Source organism: Aspergillus sclerotioniger (assembly GCF_003184525.1).
Source record: "Aspergillus sclerotioniger CBS 115572 chromosome Unknown BO94scaffold_22, whole genome shotgun sequence".
In the NCBI taxonomy this organism is placed as follows: Eukaryota; Fungi; Ascomycota; class Eurotiomycetes; order Eurotiales; family Aspergillaceae; genus Aspergillus; species Aspergillus sclerotioniger.
The window spans coordinates 426,529-446,841 of NW_020291012.1; the positions used below are offsets into that span (position 1 = coordinate 426,529).

At 48.6% G+C, this 20,313-nt stretch overlaps 7 protein-coding genes across 7 annotated transcripts; 2 read left to right on the forward strand and 5 right to left on the reverse strand.

Annotated features, from left to right (window-relative positions):
- Positions 1 to 1,058: 1,058 nt before the first annotated feature.
- BO94DRAFT_567631 (uncharacterized protein) lies at positions 1,059 to 2,646 on the reverse strand (the record flags this gene model as incomplete). The annotated part of the gene is made up of 7 exons (XM_025614640.1): positions 1,059 to 1,546; positions 1,604 to 1,634; positions 1,692 to 1,759; positions 1,813 to 1,955; positions 2,007 to 2,225; positions 2,291 to 2,395; positions 2,455 to 2,646. 7 exons carry the CDS (start codon positions 2,644 to 2,646, stop codon positions 1,135 to 1,137), a joined length of 1,170 nt encoding a protein of 389 aa, XP_025465253.1. The 3' UTR covers positions 1,059 to 1,134.
- A 517-nt stretch (positions 2,647 to 3,163) lies between these two features.
- On the forward strand, positions 3,164 to 5,162 carry BO94DRAFT_521344 (putative amino acid permease; the record flags this gene model as incomplete). Its single annotated transcript, XM_025610144.1, has 6 exons — positions 3,164 to 3,394; positions 3,460 to 3,644; positions 3,712 to 3,791; positions 3,857 to 3,867; positions 3,938 to 4,307; positions 4,378 to 5,162. The coding sequence occupies exons 1-6, from the start codon at positions 3,302 to 3,304 to the stop codon at positions 5,160 to 5,162; spliced, it is 1,524 nt and encodes a 507-aa protein (XP_025465254.1). The 5' UTR covers positions 3,164 to 3,301.
- Positions 5,163 to 5,440: 278 nt separating this feature from the next.
- On the reverse strand, positions 5,441 to 6,439 carry BO94DRAFT_521348 (GLTP domain-containing protein). The gene is made up of 4 exons (XM_025610145.1): positions 6,156 to 6,439; positions 6,041 to 6,099; positions 5,868 to 5,986; positions 5,441 to 5,782 (listed from the first exon to the last, which is right to left on the reverse strand). The coding sequence occupies exons 1-4, from the start codon at positions 6,271 to 6,273 to the stop codon at positions 5,488 to 5,490; spliced, it is 591 nt and encodes a 196-aa protein (XP_025465255.1). The 5' UTR covers positions 6,274 to 6,439; the 3' UTR covers positions 5,441 to 5,487.
- A 182-nt stretch (positions 6,440 to 6,621) lies between these two features.
- BO94DRAFT_521352 (sporulation-specific 71 family protein) lies at positions 6,622 to 10,221 on the forward strand. The gene is made up of 2 exons (XM_025610146.1): positions 6,622 to 9,491; positions 9,543 to 10,221. The coding sequence occupies exons 1-2, from the start codon at positions 6,954 to 6,956 to the stop codon at positions 10,092 to 10,094; spliced, it is 3,090 nt and encodes a 1,029-aa protein (XP_025465256.1). The 5' UTR covers positions 6,622 to 6,953; the 3' UTR covers positions 10,095 to 10,221.
- On the reverse strand, positions 10,154 to 11,403 carry BO94DRAFT_626191 (putative mitochondrial inner membrane protease subunit Imp2). Its single transcript, XM_025617343.1, has 2 exons — positions 10,727 to 11,403; positions 10,154 to 10,625 (listed from the first exon to the last, which is right to left on the reverse strand). Exons 1-2 carry the CDS (start codon positions 10,948 to 10,950, stop codon positions 10,253 to 10,255), a joined length of 597 nt encoding a protein of 198 aa, XP_025465257.1. The 5' UTR covers positions 10,951 to 11,403; the 3' UTR covers positions 10,154 to 10,252.
- A 108-nt stretch (positions 11,404 to 11,511) lies between these two features.
- BO94DRAFT_496939 (macro domain-containing protein) lies at positions 11,512 to 13,064 on the reverse strand. Its single transcript, XM_025609305.1, has 2 exons — positions 12,202 to 13,064; positions 11,512 to 12,146 (listed from the first exon to the last, which is right to left on the reverse strand). The coding sequence occupies exons 1-2, from the start codon at positions 12,834 to 12,836 to the stop codon at positions 11,732 to 11,734; spliced, it is 1,050 nt and encodes a 349-aa protein (XP_025465258.1). The 5' UTR covers positions 12,837 to 13,064; the 3' UTR covers positions 11,512 to 11,731.
- A 1,701-nt stretch (positions 13,065 to 14,765) lies between these two features.
- On the reverse strand, positions 14,766 to 15,444 carry BO94DRAFT_159731 (uncharacterized protein). The gene has a single exon (XM_025605859.1). The coding sequence runs from the start codon at positions 15,326 to 15,328 to the stop codon at positions 14,936 to 14,938; it is 393 nt and encodes a 130-aa protein (XP_025465259.1). The 5' UTR covers positions 15,329 to 15,444; the 3' UTR covers positions 14,766 to 14,935.
- Positions 15,445 to 20,313: the final 4,869 nt, after the last annotated feature.

Sequence of the window (20,313 nt, forward strand, 5' to 3'; positions counted from 1 at the left end):
ATTAATGTTACATTAGCGAAGAGACTATAGAGCCCACTATTATTATGGCAATTTCCATTTGAGGCACAACGTCCCCATCCCCCAAAGCATGCGGATGTATACTGATTTGGACAATGCGTGGACTCAAATCCTTCGAGCACCAGACTTAGTGTGCTATAACCCAAGACACCGGGAAATAACAGGAGTGGACATTGGGTTCAAGGTTTGCCTGATCTAGTATATTTCGGCAATATGGCATTCCCTCAGGTGTGAAGGGGGTCAGGGTGGCTCGCACACCCCGCACATGCTGCCTAGTGTATCTTAATCAGCCTTACCTTACGTACAAGATACATTACGTCAAAGAAAATGATAAGGTGTTGTTTATGACCGCAACTAATAGCTGCCCTTTATAACAAAGGATGTTCTAATAGACTCGGCCGTCATAAGTCAGACTAGGTAGGGGACGGAGTGTTATGCCTCGCTAGACCATCTTCCCCTGTAAGCAACACAGTAAATTGGGCATTTGGATGGGTTATAAATCGCTCACGGAAGGGTCAAGGTTTCTGCCACTAGTGAATGATCTAAAAGATGACGGTTCGCAGACTAGTAATCAGGTAGGGGATTGACATAAAACTGAAATTTCTTACTAATTCCAACACGCGCAGTGCAAGAAAGGAATCCATACTAGTTTGCAGGCTATACTGTGATTAATATACTGCTCCTTCTCTTTAAGCTCATGCTCATGCTGATGCTCATCTCGGTGGCTCGTGCTTTTTTGTCGGTTTCGAACAGCTTCAGCACGACCCGGAGGGGAAAGTGGAGATAAGAATCTTACCACTACACAGGCTATGTAGAAGCTAAGCAAGGGATCCTCGCTAGTCTCAGACCGTCGGACACTCTGTGGACGCTTGAGCTTGGAGTCCACGCCAATGAGCCACCAAAATCAGACAATTCATTGTTCTCACTGATTTACTTAGAAATTGAATCCTCTTGTCAAAAAGGAGGTCAAAAAGGTAGGTATCCCTGCGAAGTGCGCGCCTGCATTGAATCCGTATCAAGGCATTAGCTTGGCGCCTACTGATTACTTACTGCTGTATGTTGCCATTTTTGTTTCTTCCTTATGGGTTATACACACCCCACGACCGTGCGAAAAGTTCATGAGTGATTATCGTGGACTTCTACACATACTTCCACCGTCTTCCTGACTCCGCTGATCGGTGGCTGATTTTCTTCTGTCAGCCACTGGGTGCTTTCTGTGCTTTCTGCACCATCCCTATCCCTGCGAAACCCATTAGTTTGCATCGTATACAGCCCATTTTGCGTCATATTATCATCCCTGGAGAAAAGATCAGTGGCTCGGAAGCCCGGGAACATAGTTGAATGCCTTCTCGCGCGGGAGCTGGACCCAGCCTGGTCCCGGGACTTAGCTTTTGAACCTGTAGCTCCGTGGATAGTGCTGAGCTCGATATCAGGCATATGAATGTCGTTTAAACCGGATTTTAGACTGCTGAGGATGCGATAGATGGACGGCATGCAGGCCGCAATGATGCTGAGATACATTGTGAGCCTGCAAAGAGGAGCAATCAGCTGCCAAGGAATTGTCACACCCAACAGTAAAACTCACTCATTGCAGATATCTACATTCACGATAGTCCCTGCGAGAAAACTGTCAGAATTCCTAGCTGCCATTTCCGTTAATTTCGGGTGCTTACATGTTGGATCGATTGAGTGCAAGTATGTCGGCAGGTATACTAGTTCGATGATACTGACTGCCGCCACACTCCAGGGGCGTCAGCATGTGGTTAAGTTGTATCTTTTATCAAGGCCTCTTACACAAGCCGTACGCAGAACGAAGCGATGATTTGGAGACGCTTTTGGAATGCCATTTGCACATTCCAAAGCATGATCAACGGAATAAACACCAATGCCAGATTTGTAAAGATGTTGATAACTATGATCGGATATGCAACAGCTCCCTGCTAGTTATTAGGCAAGATTGTTTATTGTATTAGATCCTCATATCTCACCTCTGCGGCACATTGACTAGGCAGATACTCCCATGGTGGTCGACACTGAAGGGCTGTGGCGAAAAGTGCAAAGACGGTCCATAATCCGACAATTATCACGACAATCATACTGGCTTGTCTGATATGCTGACCCGGTGTGATTCTGTAAATCAATCGACATGTTGACACTTTCGAGTGTGACAGGACCAGAATCACGAGTAGTTGGGCGGCATAAGTGAACTAAGCGATCACGACAGCCCAGTAAGCTTTACGGTATACCATATTTTGGGAGAGAAGCGGCTGACCTTGTTATACTTAGAAAATTCATCGGCGGAAAGTGAATGGGCGTGTCTTCCAAGGCCATTGTCAACCGCAAATTGAGTAAGAAGGCTTTGGATGAAAGCAATAACCTGCCAGCCGATTGGCATCAATAATGCTCTTAGAGGGACAGAACAGGCAGGCTTGTTACCAGAGCAATCCAAAGAGGCACATCTGTGCTGAAAGATACTGTCTTTGAGTACAATGTGGATCCATATTTAACAACAACAACTATTAGAGTTACAAATAGAAAGATGAAGGCCACAATTGTGAGCGCGGGGCCTCTGTTATCGGGTGTTATCGTTTCCAAGGGTGGTAGAAGCTCAGACGACGATGATGACATGATGATCATAAGAGGCAGGAAGTCAGAAGTAGAAAAAAAGACGAGTAGGGACTTGTGCCATATACCTATATATAAGCCCCATATGAATTGCACGTTGAGATTGACAGGGGTTACTTCCTTCTTTCATGGGGGTAGGAATTTTCCTTGACCCTACTCCGTGATGTAGAATCTCACAGGCTACTTCCATCCTAGACGATCTAAGTATATTACGGAGTAGTCTCTAGTGAGTTTAACAGACAAGGTTCATTATGTGAAATTTGGTCTGGAGCGTTCCGTCTCATGCGTCTCAGGTTCGGACTCCGGTCGGTGGCCAAAGAAGTGGAATTACACGATTAGTGCCAGTAAAAAGTACTATCTAGAAGCAAGGCTGGAGGAAGCATTCCCTGCTTAGTTCGATTACAAGCCCCGTACTAGGTCGGGGCGGCGGTTATCTCCTGTAGGTCGGCTGGGCCCGTGGGCCCGTTTTAATCAATATTCCGACGTTCGGTTTCATCCCGTTCTCTCATAGTTGCTTTGTCCTAAATGCAATGCAATCCCACTTGGTTTGCTTCTCCCTGTTTTCTTTGCATCTCATTACCTCATGCGCTGATTTCGACCTCTGATTCCTGGGAGACTGCGTGCTTCATTGTTCATTACTCCCTATCATCAAGTCGAGATGGCTGGTCCTAACAAAGGTCCTCGTGCTATGAGCATAGAAGATCCTCCAATCCCATCTTCCCATCAGTATCGAGGAAAACCACGTCTCGAGGTGCGCATGGATCTCTTGAATAATTAGTAATTAGAAAACTATCAATATTTGCTAATATCATCCAGCGATATTTAGGCTTTCTGCCTATGCTAGCATTCGCTGCAACCCTGCAGGCGTCCTGGGAATCCCTGGGCTCCAGTCTATATGCAGGATTGTTGAACGGTGGTCCAGTCGCAATTATATACGGCATGATACTATCCTTTACTGGCTCTCTGAGTTTAACTCTATCCATGGCAGAGATGGCCTCAATGTATGAGTCGACCCCATATTAAGAGCCCTTATGTGTTTGGATGTGTCTTTCTAACCCCTGCGCCCAGTAATCCCGTAGCTGGTGCTCAGTACCACTGGACATATGAGCTGGCACCTTTTGCTCCTCGATTTCTGAGTTTTATCCAAGGTGATTTGCTCCCGAGTCCCGCTAAGATCTTCACTTTGGGGCTGATTGGTGTCTTTCCCTAACAGGCTGGATCACGGTAAGCTGCTGATAGGCTGATAAAGCACTGGAAGCGTTCATTCTCTGACCAAAGTGTACCTTCATAATAGGTCATAGCATGGTGGGCAAATGTCGCCGTCGGGCCATACTTGGTTGGGACTGAGATTCAGGGACTCCTTGTGCAGAACTATCCCTCCTACGTCCCACAAGGCTGGCATGGGACTCTTCTCGTTTTTGCAGTCTTAGCTCTTCCCCTGTTGGTCAACATCTTTGCCCGCCGTCTTCTCGCACCTGTCGAAGTACTGTCAGGTGTCATTCATATTCTATCCTACCCGGCAATCATGGTTGTCATGATTGTGCTAGGGCAACGCCATACAAATGAATTTGTATGGACCGAATTTGTCACTGACCAGAGTGGATGGCACAACAGTGGGGTTATATATTCCATTGGCTTGCTAACAGCAGCCTTCGCTCTGAGCAGTAAGTCTCCGATGCCCTTTCATGTAGCCTACAAACTACCAGCTAAATCTCGGTTTGACCCTTCAAATAGGCTTTGACGGTGTTATCCACATGTCAGAGGAAGTCAATGACGCGCCTAGAGCTGTTCCCCGGGCGATGGTTTGGGGTCTGGTATTGAATGCCATCCTTGCATTTGGCTTTGCCATTGCTTTGCTATATACCATGGGAGATTTTCAGAAAGCACTGAACTCGGCGACCGGATACCCCATTATTGAGATATTTTATGCTCAGACCGGGTCAAAAGCGGCAGCCAGTGCAATGATGCTGCCAATTCTTCTTTCAGGCTGCTATTCGTCCTTCAATGTCCTGGCATCCGTTAGCCGGCTCACATGGGCATTTGCGCGAGATGAAGGTTTCCCATTCTCATCGTTTTTCGCATATGTCTCACCCCGGTATAAGATTCCTCTCCGATCCCTTTTCCTAGTCACGACAATCACGATCCTAATTGCATTGATCAACATTGGCTCTTCAGCTGCTTTTAATGCCGTCTTGTCTCTGGACACCCTCGCCCTTTACATCTCCTACCTAGTCCCTGTTCTCTTCATGCTAATCAAGCGCATTCACGCTCCGGGTGATATTAATTGGGGTCCATTTACCTTGGGGAGATTTGGTATTCCGATCAATGTTTTTGCCGTCCTGTACGGCACTTACATTACCATCTTCCTTCCTTGGCCTGAAACCCAACCCGTCACGGCGAGCAGCATGAACTATGGTGCTCCGGTGTTTGGCATTGCTCTGTTATTCGCAGTGATTGACTGGTTCGTTCGGGGGCACAAGAAGTGGAATGGACCCACAGTGATGCCGGAGCCAAAGTAGTAGATACCTAGGGGATGGATAGGTCGAGTGCAGGCGGAAATCGGCAGGTGCGACGGACACCACTTGTTTCATATTTAGGTTCCTATAAGAGCATGACTACGAATCTATGTAGCTACGGCGTATCCAGGAATGCCAGGGCAGACAGAAGTCTGATCCATAGTCAAACAGAGAATAGAACGACGTGGCCTTAACAACCAGTGCTGTGCAATTCAAACATCTAGTTATCATGCATGTAGTCTCAGACTCTTAGAAGTATATACATCTTTAAAACTGCGCTCAGTAATATGCCAGATATTCCTCACATCGAAAATATATGTCCCAATATCTACCACTTCGCCTCCTTGGTGGCCTGGAACTCCTTCAGGATAGCGACTCTCTTCTCGAGAGCGTCCACTTCACGGTCCAAGGACTCATTGACCTTACCCTGGTCTTCACCAAGCTTGACGTAGAAGTCCTTGCGGTAGGGGGTGGCCGACATGGCGGCAGAGAAGATGGGCTTGATCACAAAGGAGTGGTGAGGCTTGAGGGTGTTGCCGTAGGCTTCACGGAAGGAGTCGGAGAGCTCAGAGCTGCCGTTGTTAAGGTTGTGACGGAGGGCCTGGGCGGTGAAATCAAGACCTCTATAGAACTCATGTATCAGCATGTGTAACTTAACTAACGGATGTACCACAGAGACAGCCGGGTCTATTTGGGGAAAAGACATACCTCACAAGCCAGAGCAGTCCCTCGGAGGCATTGTGCTTCTTGGTCTTCAGCTCATTCACAACAAGAGCCTGGAGAGTCTCGGACTCGGCAGGGGCAGCCAGCTGCCTCTCCCTGACTTTCTGCGATGGGATAAGTTTCCATTACTGTCAAACTGCGGGGTACGATGTCCGAACCTTGATGTTGTTGGTCAAATCATTCTTCACGGGAGTGAAAGCCTTAGAACCAAGAACGTCTGGAGAAGAGCATCAGCACTGTATCTTTGGGATCAATAATCCGCCAATGGCATACCGAACAAGGTGGTAAGGGACTCGGCGGCTTCGAGGAACTCGGTGGTGGAGATGCCGTTGGAAGCATCGATGGGAACGTCCGCGAAGGACTTCTTCTGTTGGTCAAACCAGGTAGCCATTGTGTTTTAGTGGCGGAAAAGAGTCTATCAAGGTAGAAGAAAGATATGTGAAGGGGATGCAAGCGAGTGAAATACAATCAGGGGTCCAGGGGAAAGAAGAGGCAACGTGGAGGGGAAGGCGGCAGTTTATCAACAACGACGGCCGGGCTGTCACACTCTCTGACACACCGCCGGAAGCGGGACACGCAAGCGGTGAGACCAATGAGCGGGTCCGTTACCCCTGATCGAGTTTCAATTAGGTAAGATATAGCACAAACACTGCAAACTCGCCCTCCACGGTCACGGGGTAAATGGCGACGTCATCGTTTCCAGTTGCAGTGTCGACTGCAGGAAACAGCATGCCCAATTGTTGGCACGCACCATGATTGGGTTCCTGGTAAATCCTGCCATTGTCAGATCAGCGTTCTTTGGCCTGCTTTGTTTCTCTTGGTCTATACGGCCTTCATAATTACTTTGTTTATCCTCCTGGAGCGCTACAAGAAATGCCATGACTACTCATCCATCCCCAGATCAGCATGTCAACGACGACATGGCGACTGATCCACACGTCGCGTTTCAACCCCAGCAGCATCATGGCTTAGATACGGACTCACATACCGCTGAGAAACTGGTATGTGCTCTATATCAATGGCCATCTTGCATTGCACTAACCCTGGAAGCATCATGCTTCTCCTCATCATATGCATATGACCAGTCGGAGATTCTTTATCGGTCCAATTCCCCAAGGCTGGTTGCAAAATCACCGCAAGTCATGGTGGAGAACACGGATAAAATTCGGCAAATATTCCTCCAAAACTGTCACCTTTTCCGCGGATCCAATCGTGGCGCATTATTCAGAGGTCTCCGACACCGACCAGGATGATTCGACGCCAGAACAATCACCAGCCGCCTTGACAGATACCACAGAGGATGAAGGGACAGAAAGGGAACAAGAGGATGAGATTAGTGACCAAGAAGAACACCCAAAGACCAGTCTCCGCACTGTACCTTATACTCTCGCTGAAGATCATGATATTTCTCGCATTACTACAACTGCGTCAGATACTGCCATGTCGAATTCAGGGGACAATGAACACGATTGGCATTCATCGATGGGGAGACGGGATGGGAGTTCTGCATACTATACAGCCAGGGAGCAAGGCCCCGGTGACGCGGACAGGGTTTCCTTAAGGCCTAGTACGGTGAGCCCGGAGCAGCATGGGCAAGGATCAAGCAAGCAGACGCTAAGTACCCCAAGCCAAAATGGAGCCAGTCAGTCAAGTCCCATGGCACCTGCTAGTGATTATGGATCTACAACCGCGTTACTAAGGCCAGACTCGAGATCCAAAGGAAAAGGAAGGGTCCCTACTACATCGTCTATGAACCTTGAACAACAAGAACCTCAGGTCGAGACAGCCGAAGAGGAACCCCTCCGAAATGGGCAACGAGCCAGAATAGACCCATTAAATCCTTTCTCGAGGAAAGCTGCCAAGCACAATCTAGACGACAATTTACTGGATAAACAGCAAAGAGTGCTAGCTCGAATATCCAGGACCCAGGCTAAACTATCGCGAAATCTGCCGCACCGACGGAAGATGAAAGAAGGGGAGGTTATCAAGGCCGAAAAGATGCTTGTTCGAATCGAAGAGACAGTGCAGGAAAAGCTTCCAGATGATTATTCGGAGAATGACAGTTATAAGATGGAAACTAGGGTCGTGGATCACTGGCGAGAGTACCTGGTGGCGTGCCGTTTGGCCTCCGACGAAGATGCACCATTCTCACTCCAAATGTACAAGACCCGTGTTATACCCGAGGTGCAGAAGGTAGGTACGCGGGTTGCTCCATACTATGAGGTGCCCTTGGGCCGAAAGAAAATGAAGGTCAACCTCTACTCGCATCTGGATAAAGCAATTGTTCTTTGGGGTCCCTGTAAGCATGGGACTAAGATCTACATAATTCGGCCGCGATCTTCCGCACACGCCGTTGAATGGTTTACATTCCTAAGTCAGATTATGGGAAAACGCCGGCCATCTTCGCTCCCTATCCATGTTCCCGACTTGGGCGTCTCCCTTGTGTTTAATAATCCATTTGATCAGTTGGAAGCCGTCCTTCAGAAAAGAAATACCGGTATACTCAGTGGGACTATAGCACAGGAGGAATCAGCGGCCACGGCTATCATACGTGGATGTTTGAAAATGCTGGAAAACCGTGCGGAGTGGGCTGAGGTGCTGCAAAGGTGGTCCAAGACCGAGATCATGGGCCTTGCCTGGAAACGGTACGATCGACTGGAATGGATCCTTGGCGACAATGAGGAGAAAATGTACGGCTCTCTTGCTATGCACACTACTCATGAGCTGGAATTGCGACCAAGGCAACATTATAAAACATACACAAAGCATGATGGCGAGAAAGCAGACGAGCCACAGCCCGTGGAAGGCTTCTTGGTCCGTCTTACATCTCAACGGGGTGTGCATCAGCGGATGAACAAGATGTTCTTCAAGCGCCTATATTTTTTCACTCAGGATCACTACCTATTTTTCTGCAGACCGGCCAAGTCACTGCCCCCAGCGCCTCCAAGACTGTGCCGCAATGGGTCTGATATGCCTTCAACGCAGCAAATTCTAGACGCGTCGCCTCTATCTTACGAAGTTGACCCATATCCACTCCAGGAAGGGGGCATTTCTTGGCTGTCGAGTGGCAACAAAGAACACATCAGGAAACATGACGAGGAGGCCTACGTTCAGCGGCAGAGAGACATTCACAATCTTGAGCATGCCGATGGATTTATCGATCTCAGTAAAGTGCAGGAAGTACGGCATGTGCGGCGTGACAGCTGTCCCGCCGATCCGAATATCGAGGCAGGGCCAGATGTAGAATTCCATCCCGAAGCAAGAGATACGCACCGGGATGACGGTGCAACGCGGCAATTTAATGACGACAAAACCTTTGAAATGGTGTTGGAAAACAAGCTCGTCGTCCGCTTCCAGGCTTACAATGAAACGACCAAGACCGAATGGATGAAGCGACTGGAGGCTCTAGTTAAGTACTGGAAAAATAGGATCGCAACCGATGCTGCCGAGATTAAGGTTCTCCGACAGCGGAACTTGGAGCTCTTGGGGATCGATGAAGAACTGGAATCCATCATGGGACAGTTTGCTAAAAAATGGGAGGTCAAGAAGGCGGAAGCATCGCCGTTACTGCACAACATATGCTTACTGTCAGGCTGCCGGACAATCAAGGTATGCAACGTCTTCTAAAAGTATGACTGTAGATATTGACACCAAACACAGATATCTGGACAGCTATATCGGAAGCCTCGTCGCCATTCAACCTTCAAGAAAAGTCACGTTGTCCTAACGGCTGGGAAGTTGCTGGTTTTCCGGAGTTCACTGAGAAAGCGCAACGGTGTCGAAGTTCCACATATACACCAGAGCTTAGAGACCTCCATCGACCTCAACGACTGTTATATCTACTCCGGTCTGTTGACAGACTCCGACCTACTGTACGCGAACCAAACATTCGACAGCAACCATCCAGGCCACCATTCCTTGCCTCGGGTGTATCTCTCATCGGACGTCTACACAAGCAGTGATGAGGACACGGCAATCACATTCGTGATATGGCAGCCTCTGAAGAAGAACCTATTCCGCGCACGAGAGCATGGGTTGAAGGGACAGACGAAGCAAAGACTAAAGCAAGTGTCTACGCTTGGAGTCCACGGGCGAACCATTGTGTTCAAAGCCCGCAGTCGGGTAGAGAAGGACCGGTGGGTATTGAGTATAGCATCTGAGATCAACCGGTTACAGGAGGACCAACCGGAGGATGTGCGAATAATCACTTAGCGTAACAGGGCACAAGGCACATCGAGTGTCATAATTTCTGCAGGCAGATCTACCGCTCCACGGTGCTTCTATCTAATAACACACAAGGCAAAGTATCGTCTATATACAGCGCATAATAATAATACATAATACATAACATATCCACCAACGCCCTCCACTCACTCCAAGAACGGCCTCTCCAACTTCACAGCCTCCTTCAACACCCGATCCCGCACCTCCTGTCTATACTCCTCTCCAAACTTCCGCTCCACATCCCCCTCAACCACCCCATTCTCCCAACCCGACCAATCCAACCACCTCCACTGCGGATGCAACACAGCCATAACCCTCCCCGTAATCAAACTGATACTCACCGGCCCATAAGAATTACTATCCAACGTCTTCTTCGGATCCTTCGCATCCCCCTCCAACCAAACATGATTATACGGCACGATCTGCGTCTCCTTCATACACGGTTCTCTCGTGGTGATTTGATCCCCGGGCAGCCCGATAATGCGTTTAATAGCCATGTGTCGTGGATTAGCAGGCGACCTACAACACCACCACCACCAAAAGTCATTAGCCAACATCCCCAAAGCAATCCCCGGAATCCTCCCAAAAACCAGCAATTGGGAGTAGGGTCAAAAACGAACCGAAACGTAACCACCATCCCCCTCTCCAACCTCCTCTTCCTCTCCCACGGCCACAATCCACCCCCACCCCACATATTCACCAACACGACATCACTCTTCGTCTGCATCTGATCGTAATCCTCATTCAGGTACGGGGTCATACTCGGTCCGCGCACCCACATCACCTGGAGGACATGTTCGGAGAAGAAAAGCCCGATCGGGAGAAGCGGGAGAAGCGTGCCCATGAAGCGGAAGGTGCGGCGGTAAGGACGCGGAAGAGAGGCATAGCTGTTGCGGAGGTGGGCGAAGAAGGAGGGGCGTGGTGTCGGTTGTGGTTGTGATTGCGGTTGCAGGCGAGGGGTTGAGGTTGGGTTGGTTCGTGGGGGGCGTTGCGGCGGGATTTGGCGAGGTCGGGGGCAAGACGCGGAATTTGGGGGGTTGGGAGGGAGGAGGAGGGTTGGGTGGTGGCATTGTTGGGTTTGGAGGGTTGGAATTGGGGTTGATAATGGTGGTTAGTGGTTTGCGGTGCGGTGGTTTTGGTGGAGGTCGGACGGAGGTGGGCGGGTGGTTGGTTGATGAGGGTGAGCGGGGTTGGTTGGGGAGTGGAGGTTTGAGATGCAGAGTTTATGTCTGGTAGATTGGGTAGATCAAGAGGTGATGTGGGTTTGAAGGTTGGTGGGTATCAATTGCTAGATTGAGTTGTGTCGCATCGGACGGAGTGGTTGTGGTTATCAAATTGCTATCCCGATATCATGAGCTTGTTTGCATAGTTTGCACGATTACTGGTTTAGGTAAACTGAGAATATGACACCATTGGAAAAGCATCACCTAGAGTTGAGATAGGTACTTCTGATCGATTAACATAAGGCCGTAAAGAAAATGCCATCTATAACAATGGCGTCTCGGAATCCTGCTTTGCATGACCATAAACGCCATCCATTAAACAACCCCATCCAACGCCAAGCCTAAAAGTAAACGTCCATCGTTCAATGCATGACTGCCTCATTGTTGCCTGGAGCGAAGCGACTACCAATCCTTGGCTAGAAGGCTTTCCGACATATGCGAACCGTCCATCTCTATGATCCCACTCGACTGAACGCTCTGTACGTCGTTCTCCGAGGGGGGACTATCGACTTGAACCGGCTCATCATCAAGCTTCTCGGTGCGGCCGTCCTCCGATTTGTCAACCTCCTCCCAGTCATCATCGGATTTGATAGAGAAATCTTCGAAGTAGCTTTTACTGCTCTGGTCGGTATGGTCATTAACCTTCTGCTTCTTAGTCTCCGGTTCTCCGTCCAAGGCAGGGTCCACGGTTGGCGGGTCAGGAAGCTTTGCTGCGAGCATCTCTGCCGAATTCGAAGACTCACCGTCAGATTCTGGTTGAGATTCGGAGTCGCTGCTGGCGCTATGGACACTCTGATCTTCGGGTGGGAAGAACAAACTAAACAGTCAGTCAGCTAAGATTGCCAATAGGTCATAGTTCGGGCATCACTCACGGAATAAGCTTCCTATAGGCCACCTCGTCCTTGCGCTCAAAGTTGCAGAAAATGATGCGCTCGAGTTTCCCGATGTTGCTTGGCTGCTCCATGAACTTCCGGGTCTCATCCAGGGCAGTCCGAGCGGCAGCCGCACTTGGATATCCATACACGCCTGTGCTGATTGCCGAAAAAGCAATGCTTCTCATGTTGTTCTCCACGGCCAGCTCCAGACTGCGTCGGTAGCAGCTGCGCAATAACGACTCCGGGCGCTCCCTGCCTTCTCGCAGTTCGAGACCATATATGGGACCAACGGCGTGGATGATTTTCTTGCACGGAAGATCGTACGCAGAGGTTATCTTGGCATCGCCAACGCCACAGCCATCGAGGGTCTCGCATTCCTCCAGCAGCTCGGGACCAGCTGCACGGTGAATGGCACCGTCTACGCCACCACCTCCAAGAAGAGACTCGTTGGCTGCATTGACGATGCAGTCGACGTCTTGGAGCTTTGTGATGTCGCTGCGGATCAGCGAGACCGTGTCATTGAAGACCTTCGATGGCTGCGTGCGAGGTGATGCGACCGGGATCAGCCGTTTCACTTTGTATAGAAGGGAGACGGTCGGGATCTCTGTGATGGGTACTAGGCGGGGGGCCATTCTTCGTAAGGGGACGGATTGGACTGATTGATCGAACAATATGGGTGATTCAAGCAGACGATGCAGAGCTGCCAACGACAAGCCGAATACTAGTCACAGTATGCGATCTAGCTTGACGCAGGGTCTGTCACCATATAACGAGCTTCAACCCCTAGATGTCTTAAGTACAGCACAAAGCAGGGATGTAATGAAGAAAATGACGCCGATGATGACAGATTGAGGCTCGTGTTGCTATGTTGGTCAGAGAAGGAGGGGAGCTATCCTGCACGTGATGTGCGATTCTCTTTATCTTATCGGAGGAAGCGGGAATCTCGGCATGTGACCAACACCTGCCCATATATGGGGTTGTTGGTGGAGAAGTCTACAACTATATAATGATGGCACTCTATGACTCTCTCTCGGGCCCCGGAGCTTGTCAACAGAGCTCTGACCGAGTGTCATGAAAGGAAGCCAGGTTCTGTGGAGGTTTTCCGGTGCCTGGCGGGAATTGCCTCAGGATCCCGCGAATCCTGCCTTTGACATGGAGGCATCCCACGCCGAATGGTAATCTAAAACGTGCCTAGACCTCTATAAAAGGGCTTCATCCTCTTCCATAGTTGTTTACTTATTCTATCGGATTTTAACTCTTTAGGTCCCTTTATATCACATATAAACCACCCGCAGAAACCTTGACAAACACTAGGCTATCAACGGAACTTACCTCGTATCACTTCAATCACAAAGAAATAAGATTTCGATTCACCATTGGTGACATATAGCAACTACCTAGACTGCTAGGCAAATTGGCTTTTAGCACTGGTAGTTGAGGGAATCACCTATCAATTTTTCCTGCTACGTACTTCGACCCGACGTCTTCGTGTCGCACCAGATGTACACCAGATGTACACCAAATGTGACATGGAAGCTATCGCATCAGATGAGAACATGCATATCGCGTCCCTAACTCAACAATCATATGATAGTGATGCTGTATTTTATATAAACGGCACCTTTACCTCAGAATAAGGATATCTACAACCAAGCCCAATAATTGCCCATAAGAATCAGCAAGGAGTCACCTGTGCTACACAGAATATCCAGGATGTATGGTCAGATGTGAGAAGGGCACCGTGTCTTACTCCACACCGAGCACAATGACAACAACGTCAACCTGTCAAAATGATAGATAACAATGTGTATTGTCATGATCTGGGCTGTCATGATGTCAACCGATCTAGCTTACTACCCGATCTAGAACGATGCTATGACATGACTTGGCCCGAGCCCCTGCACCCACTCAAGCCTCTTACCCCAATATGTTACCTGTCTAATTAGATATGACTGGTAGAGCATACAGTGCACACAGTATGTATGCAATATGGGCAATAAATCCCAGATAAAGTAAGCCACATCTTACAATCGCAAACTGTGATTGGGCCAGCCATGGACAGGGCGAGCTAATGCAAGGGCGCCGACTTGGTGCACGCGACAGTGTCCATTGGTTTCTGATCGAAGACAACGATCGGCTGGTTGACTAGTGCACCAAAGTCTCGTCTTAAGCTATCAAGCTCATGTAGGTATGTTAGGTGAGTAGGTATAGGATGCAGCTATCTACATAGCCACCCGATCATCCCAGCGCCTCGTTTCCGTACCCCTGTCACTGCATTCCATGCATATCATTGCAGGGCGTTCCCTGATGAGGATATCGTATTGTATGGAGCAGATCGGATGGCAAGCTCGATGTCCTACCTACTCCACTGTATACTGTCGGTGTCGAGATGCATTAGCCTTGTTTGTGCGGGACATGCTGCTCTTGTAGGTGCGTCAAGTAGGTAGGTATCTATCTAGTCCGGACTCCGTCTGATAAGCGGGACTAGGCTAGTAGATAGTTCGAGGCACCCCTGTGCGGAGTAATGTAGTTGCCTTCCCCCGTTAGTTGCCTTCTAGATTCCCCAAGGGAAAAAAGAAATCATGGACACGCACGCTGGGGCGATGACAAGTATTGGTCCATGACAGCTGTCATTGCTTATTCCCTTGCAGATGGGGAAAATGGATGTCAAAATTAGTTGAGGCTGATCGAAGATGCGATAGCAACCTGTCACATTATTTTTACTAATCAATCAGGGTCCTTGGATGGTACACCAGGTACCAGGTTCAGTTTGATTGTTGCTTAGGTTTGGTACAAGAATCCTACCACATGGAAATTCCTGCGAAAGTTTCTTTGAGAGCTCAGAGTATCTACCCCTTTTCAGAAAATTCCCAGAAAAGCAACGGAAATAAAAATAGAATATAAAAAGTAAGTAAGGAGCGATAGATAGGGCAGGGGCAGGTAAAAACCGGTTTTTCGTCACCCACGGGAAGGTCAGCTGCATTGTTTCTTGATTCTTCACTGCGGTAGCTAACCCCCCGCCCCTTCTGCCGAGCAGAAATCGTACCCGATCTCGATCAGCGATCTCAAAACTTTCCCTAACCAGTTCCCCCGACGATCCAGGGTGGGTCATAGGTTGGTTCATCGCTCTTGTACACCGTCGCACAACATACCGTGTGAGATCGAAGCCAATTCCAAATTCCTTTGTTCGAAGAATTTTCAATCCAGGAGGCAAACAAACAGTGTTGAGATGGGAGTGGGAAAACAAAACAAAAAAAAAGAAAAGAAAAATCTCCTATCCTTTTTCTCTTCACCCCCTCCTTCCATATTCCTTCTAGGCTTGCGAATTCATCGGCATGCTCCAACCCCAACTAAATTTTAAGATGGCCGGTGCGGCGGTGCTTCGATCACGGTTCTTCTTTCCATCCAGTCAGCGGGGTCATCCGCGGTGGGGCTCGGTGCAGAGAACCCACTTGGTTGAGATCTAATGTCTTCCATCGAGGCACCATCGCACTCTAGTCGGGAACCCAAGATGAGTTGCTGACTGCTGTCCACTCCCATCCCGTGGGATCGCTTATTCTAGCCCTGATTGGGAATGAGCTCCATAAAGCTGACCGATAGATCGCGGCGCTACCCGAATCGAAGATGGGGAACAGAAAAGCCTAGATGGTTGGGATATGGATGGATGGGGAAAGAGATGGGACGGATCTTAGTAATAATGCCACAGATAGTTCACCGTCTCGGGGATCCTTTCGCAGTTTGGTAGGAAGAGCAGCAGCAGCAGCAGCAGCATCCCGTCCCATACTACTATACTACTATCCTCTATAGGATCCATCCATACGACCATCCATTCATTCGGAGGGGGGTTAGCAGTAAGAGGTGAGAAGTAAGACATGTAAAAATTTCAAATTCTGAGATTGGGGAAAATCCATCCACCCAGTCTGCACACTTACGTGCATACTTGCAGGCGGCTTTTCCTAAGGCATCCTAGCAACTTGATTTAGGCAGCCGTGCATTCCGGCTCCCCCCTCCCGGTCTGCGTAGTTTTTTTTGGCTCCTCCCCTCGTGTTCTCGAGTCACGACTCGTTGGTCTCAGGGGGGGTGGGTGTGGGCGGCTCTGAGTTGGCACTTTTCCATTCCAGGGGTTAAGTGAGATTTAGTATGGCCATCGGACCGACATCCATGGACGATGATAGGATAACTTGGTACCTAGGCTGGGGCCCGATTAGCGAGGACCGTCCCATCTTGGGCTCAGCAATCGCACCAAAAAGCCACTAGATACCTTAAACTTAAACCCCATCCTGCCCAATCGCATTCCAACGCCGCTTCGATTTGACACGAGGCGTAAGAACTACACGTATGTAGACCTGCAGATACAGCTCTAGTATGTAATGAGCATATCGTGTATAGTATGGTACTCACTCCGTACAGGGTACTTTATTTTTTGATACATGCTTTTTTCGTACATACGATATACACGATTTATCTGACACAGGGTCGGTTACCCTGATGCATAGCGAGTGTACTTATGCAACGTATGCATGCATACATGGACGGAAAAGGAATGTATATATACTTGATTTTTCTTGCCCTGTTTTGGATATATCAAATTCAACTTAAGAGTTTCATGCATAGGGTTGAGACAAATCGGTTTGCAATACTACACCGATTACCATGCAGATGGAGCCCGTATGTCATATTTGACTATTGCTGCTGTGTAACGGGCATATCACTCCTTCTGATGTATGTCCGAAGATAAAACGACCAATGCCTGTAGGGAATACTTCCTATACATGCTTGGTAGGGATGTTCCTACATAGTATATATGCAGCGCCATGTTCCACAGCATACGGATTATCTGGTCCTATCAGACAAGGCTGGCGTATATAATACGATGGATGGAGACGGAGGATTCAGTATGTATGTACGTATGTATGTATGTATGTATGTATGCAAGTACGTATCTACGCAGGTATTGCATACGGCGTATGGTTCAAGGTAGACCGCTGGCAGCGTACTCGATACGCAGCATCACGTAGTCGAAGACCCAGACCACGCGACTAGCAAAAGACAGGTCCACATAGCGAACAGAAGTAGCATAGTATGTTTATATGAATCTGTGGGTATCTGAGACCATATGGAGTAAGAGTGAAATCGAGAAGATGCCGACCCAAGATTGTTGCTCCAGATAGAACCATACAATGCCTACGGATTTTACATGCGTTTCATAGCGTTGAGCCTGTCACAGATCAGATCCCGATGCCCAAGCCATCGATCCACCCATGGCCGTGTTCCGATCGTAGATGAGATATTCTGACTAAAGCTTGCCGAGCAACCATGGTTCAGGGTTCGAGCAGCCAAAATCATCGTGTGTGCTCCTGACCGATTCTGATCAAAAATAGGACTTCAATGACAATCAATACTAGATATGGCTACAGTCTTGCTGTTCAATCCCCGAGATCGATAGTACTCCATACATGGGATGCCGTGAAATAGTACGGACTCTATAAGAAGCAAGACCCGACTCACCCAAGTATCGGCTCTTATCGCCGATCAATAGAAGCGAAGAATGACGTTGTATTCTGTAGGATGACAATCTTGGCCCGCTTGAAGATCTGGTTCGGTATCATCCGGACACGTAAAAATACCGATGCTGCCGAGGATTGTGCAGCAAGCTGTGTCAGCTCTGGGGCATACCAAGGTACTAACTCAAAAGCAGAGTGGATTGCATGGAAAAGGCCCTTAGATCTGCACTTAGAAGACCCATCGGGCTTCTTTTATACCTGTAACCAGCGACTTGGCGAAAGTTGGAGAGGATAATAACTCCCGGCTGCCACGAACACATTATACAACCTGTGCCATAATGGGAAAGAGCCGACTTTCCTTCCTGAGTATAGAAAGGCAGCACTTTGTGCAACTTCATCAGACAATCATATTTCAGATCCGTATCTAGCTATTTTTCGCGTAAGGCAATCCCCAAGGCCACCACGGCAACTGCGTTGTGTCAAACCATGAGTTATAGAGTCCGCAAACGGATTGCATCTGGCGGTAAGTCGATGCCTTCAAGTCTCATGATCAGGAGTACCGACAGACTGGATAGAGTGGGTCTATGGTAAGACATGTTACTCAAACCCAAGTATGGGACTTACGAGGGGATACTCAGCTGAGTTAGTATGTTGGAGGTGTATAGTCCGTATTCGTCTCGAAATCATGTGTGGACACACGCCTATACGGTACGCAAATTAAGGGCGTCATGCATGATCCTCCACGGAAGTTGCGGAAGTCCATGATAAGGGAATGCAAATGAGCATCAGGTATTATTGTGTCCGCTAGTGTTAGTCAAATCAAGAACATTCTGGCTCAATTCAAATTAAAATATATTGAATAGCCACCGAACCCCCTCTCCCATGACGTAACCCCGATTCATGCGATCGGTCGGGTCTCGGAGCACAGATGCAGTGGAAATGGTGCCCGAGATCCCGCGGGTGACACAGGGTTCTGTTTGTGGTGGTGGCAATCGATTGGGCTTACTGTATCGGGCGCCGCCGCCGGCCGAGAAAATATATTAAATTTAAACGGTATGGAGGCTGAGCCACCTAATCTGAGATTTTGATGCTAAGTAGATGTGGTGGCATGATCGTGATCGAGACCCAGCCAATAGGAAGGAGGCTTTGGACGTGGGGACACACGGCATATTGATTAATTCCAAATCAACCTTCGGAGGAGTTTTACCTACCTACCTACGGAGTATATCGTATGGTTTTATTAATTTACCACAGTTAATGTGGGGACATCAATAGTACCAACGGAGAAGTGTGTGCAGTACGGAGTACGGAAGTAGCATTTGGCTAGATACCTCTTAGGAACCAAAATTGACAAACAGTGAACAGAAGGATACGACCTGCAGGTGCAGCTCCTCAAGCACTATGGTGTAACTAAGCAGAGAGTAATGGTGGTGTTCCAGACCTCCAGATCAATGCCTACTACTAGTATCGTGAACTCTTCTATTTATGGACTATTGAATGCTATCTGGTCTAGCCTATCAATGATATGGCTGTATTTTGTGTTAGAGTTTGCGAACACATGAGACAATCTCTAAAACCGATGAAACTGGAAGAGTCTTTTCGGAGCCCGCCCACGGCGATTGTTACACAAATACACCGAGCTTCAAGGCGTCGAAAGCGGTCAGTCTATGTGACAGGGATGAATCGGCGGTGAGGGCTTAAGAGGATAAGATCTCACTCCATACCGTGGTAGTGATACATCTTACCCCATGAACTATAATCCTCAGCATGTACTCCATATCTACCCCAAGTCATGCATCATCCCGAGGCATGGAAGCATCCGATGGAATGCCGATGGAAATTTCTACTAGTGGCGGGAGCAATGGGTTTGGCTTTCAAGAACCCCTGCAAGATGAGATGAGATGCAACTCGCCATGAGATCCGATCGGTTCCAGTTCGATAGTTCGAGGTAGTGCAAATACCACATGATCTTACAGATATTCATCCGTCATTTCGTGTGACTCTAATAGATGCGGAGTACTCCGTAGATAGATAGATACCTAGATATTGCCAGGCGATTCGCGCTAGGTTCCTAAGTACCTAGACAAACAAAGTAAGTTGAGGTTTATCTCGCATGCTTCCAGGTCATAGTATTGACTTCATACATCAGCCCCGCGCATGCAGCAAGGTACTAAACTAACATGATGCAAACTCGAGCGTCTCCGCGGCGGTTCTGGTCGATTCTAGTATATTGGACTAAGGCTCGGTCATCCATGGATGCTACTGCTTATTGGCTGCATGTCGGGCGGCTCCGACAAAATTATCTAAGCAATGTTTAAGCCGGATTCGGTACATAGTCGGTTTCCACTACGGAGTACGGAGTACAGGACCGAGGTTCAACCCCATCGGACTGACCCAGTGGTTCTCACTCTGGATCGAGTCCCAGCTGCGTGCTGTATGCGATGGATGACATACTGGCCGCATCTGAGGGATTGTAGCGGTTTCCTAATAACATAATAGGCATAGGCGTCACGGACATGACCAATGCAGGACCGCCATAGTCGCCGAGATCATGTCTGTTGACAAACTATAGAATGCCCTTGATCAGCACCTTAATGACGCTACC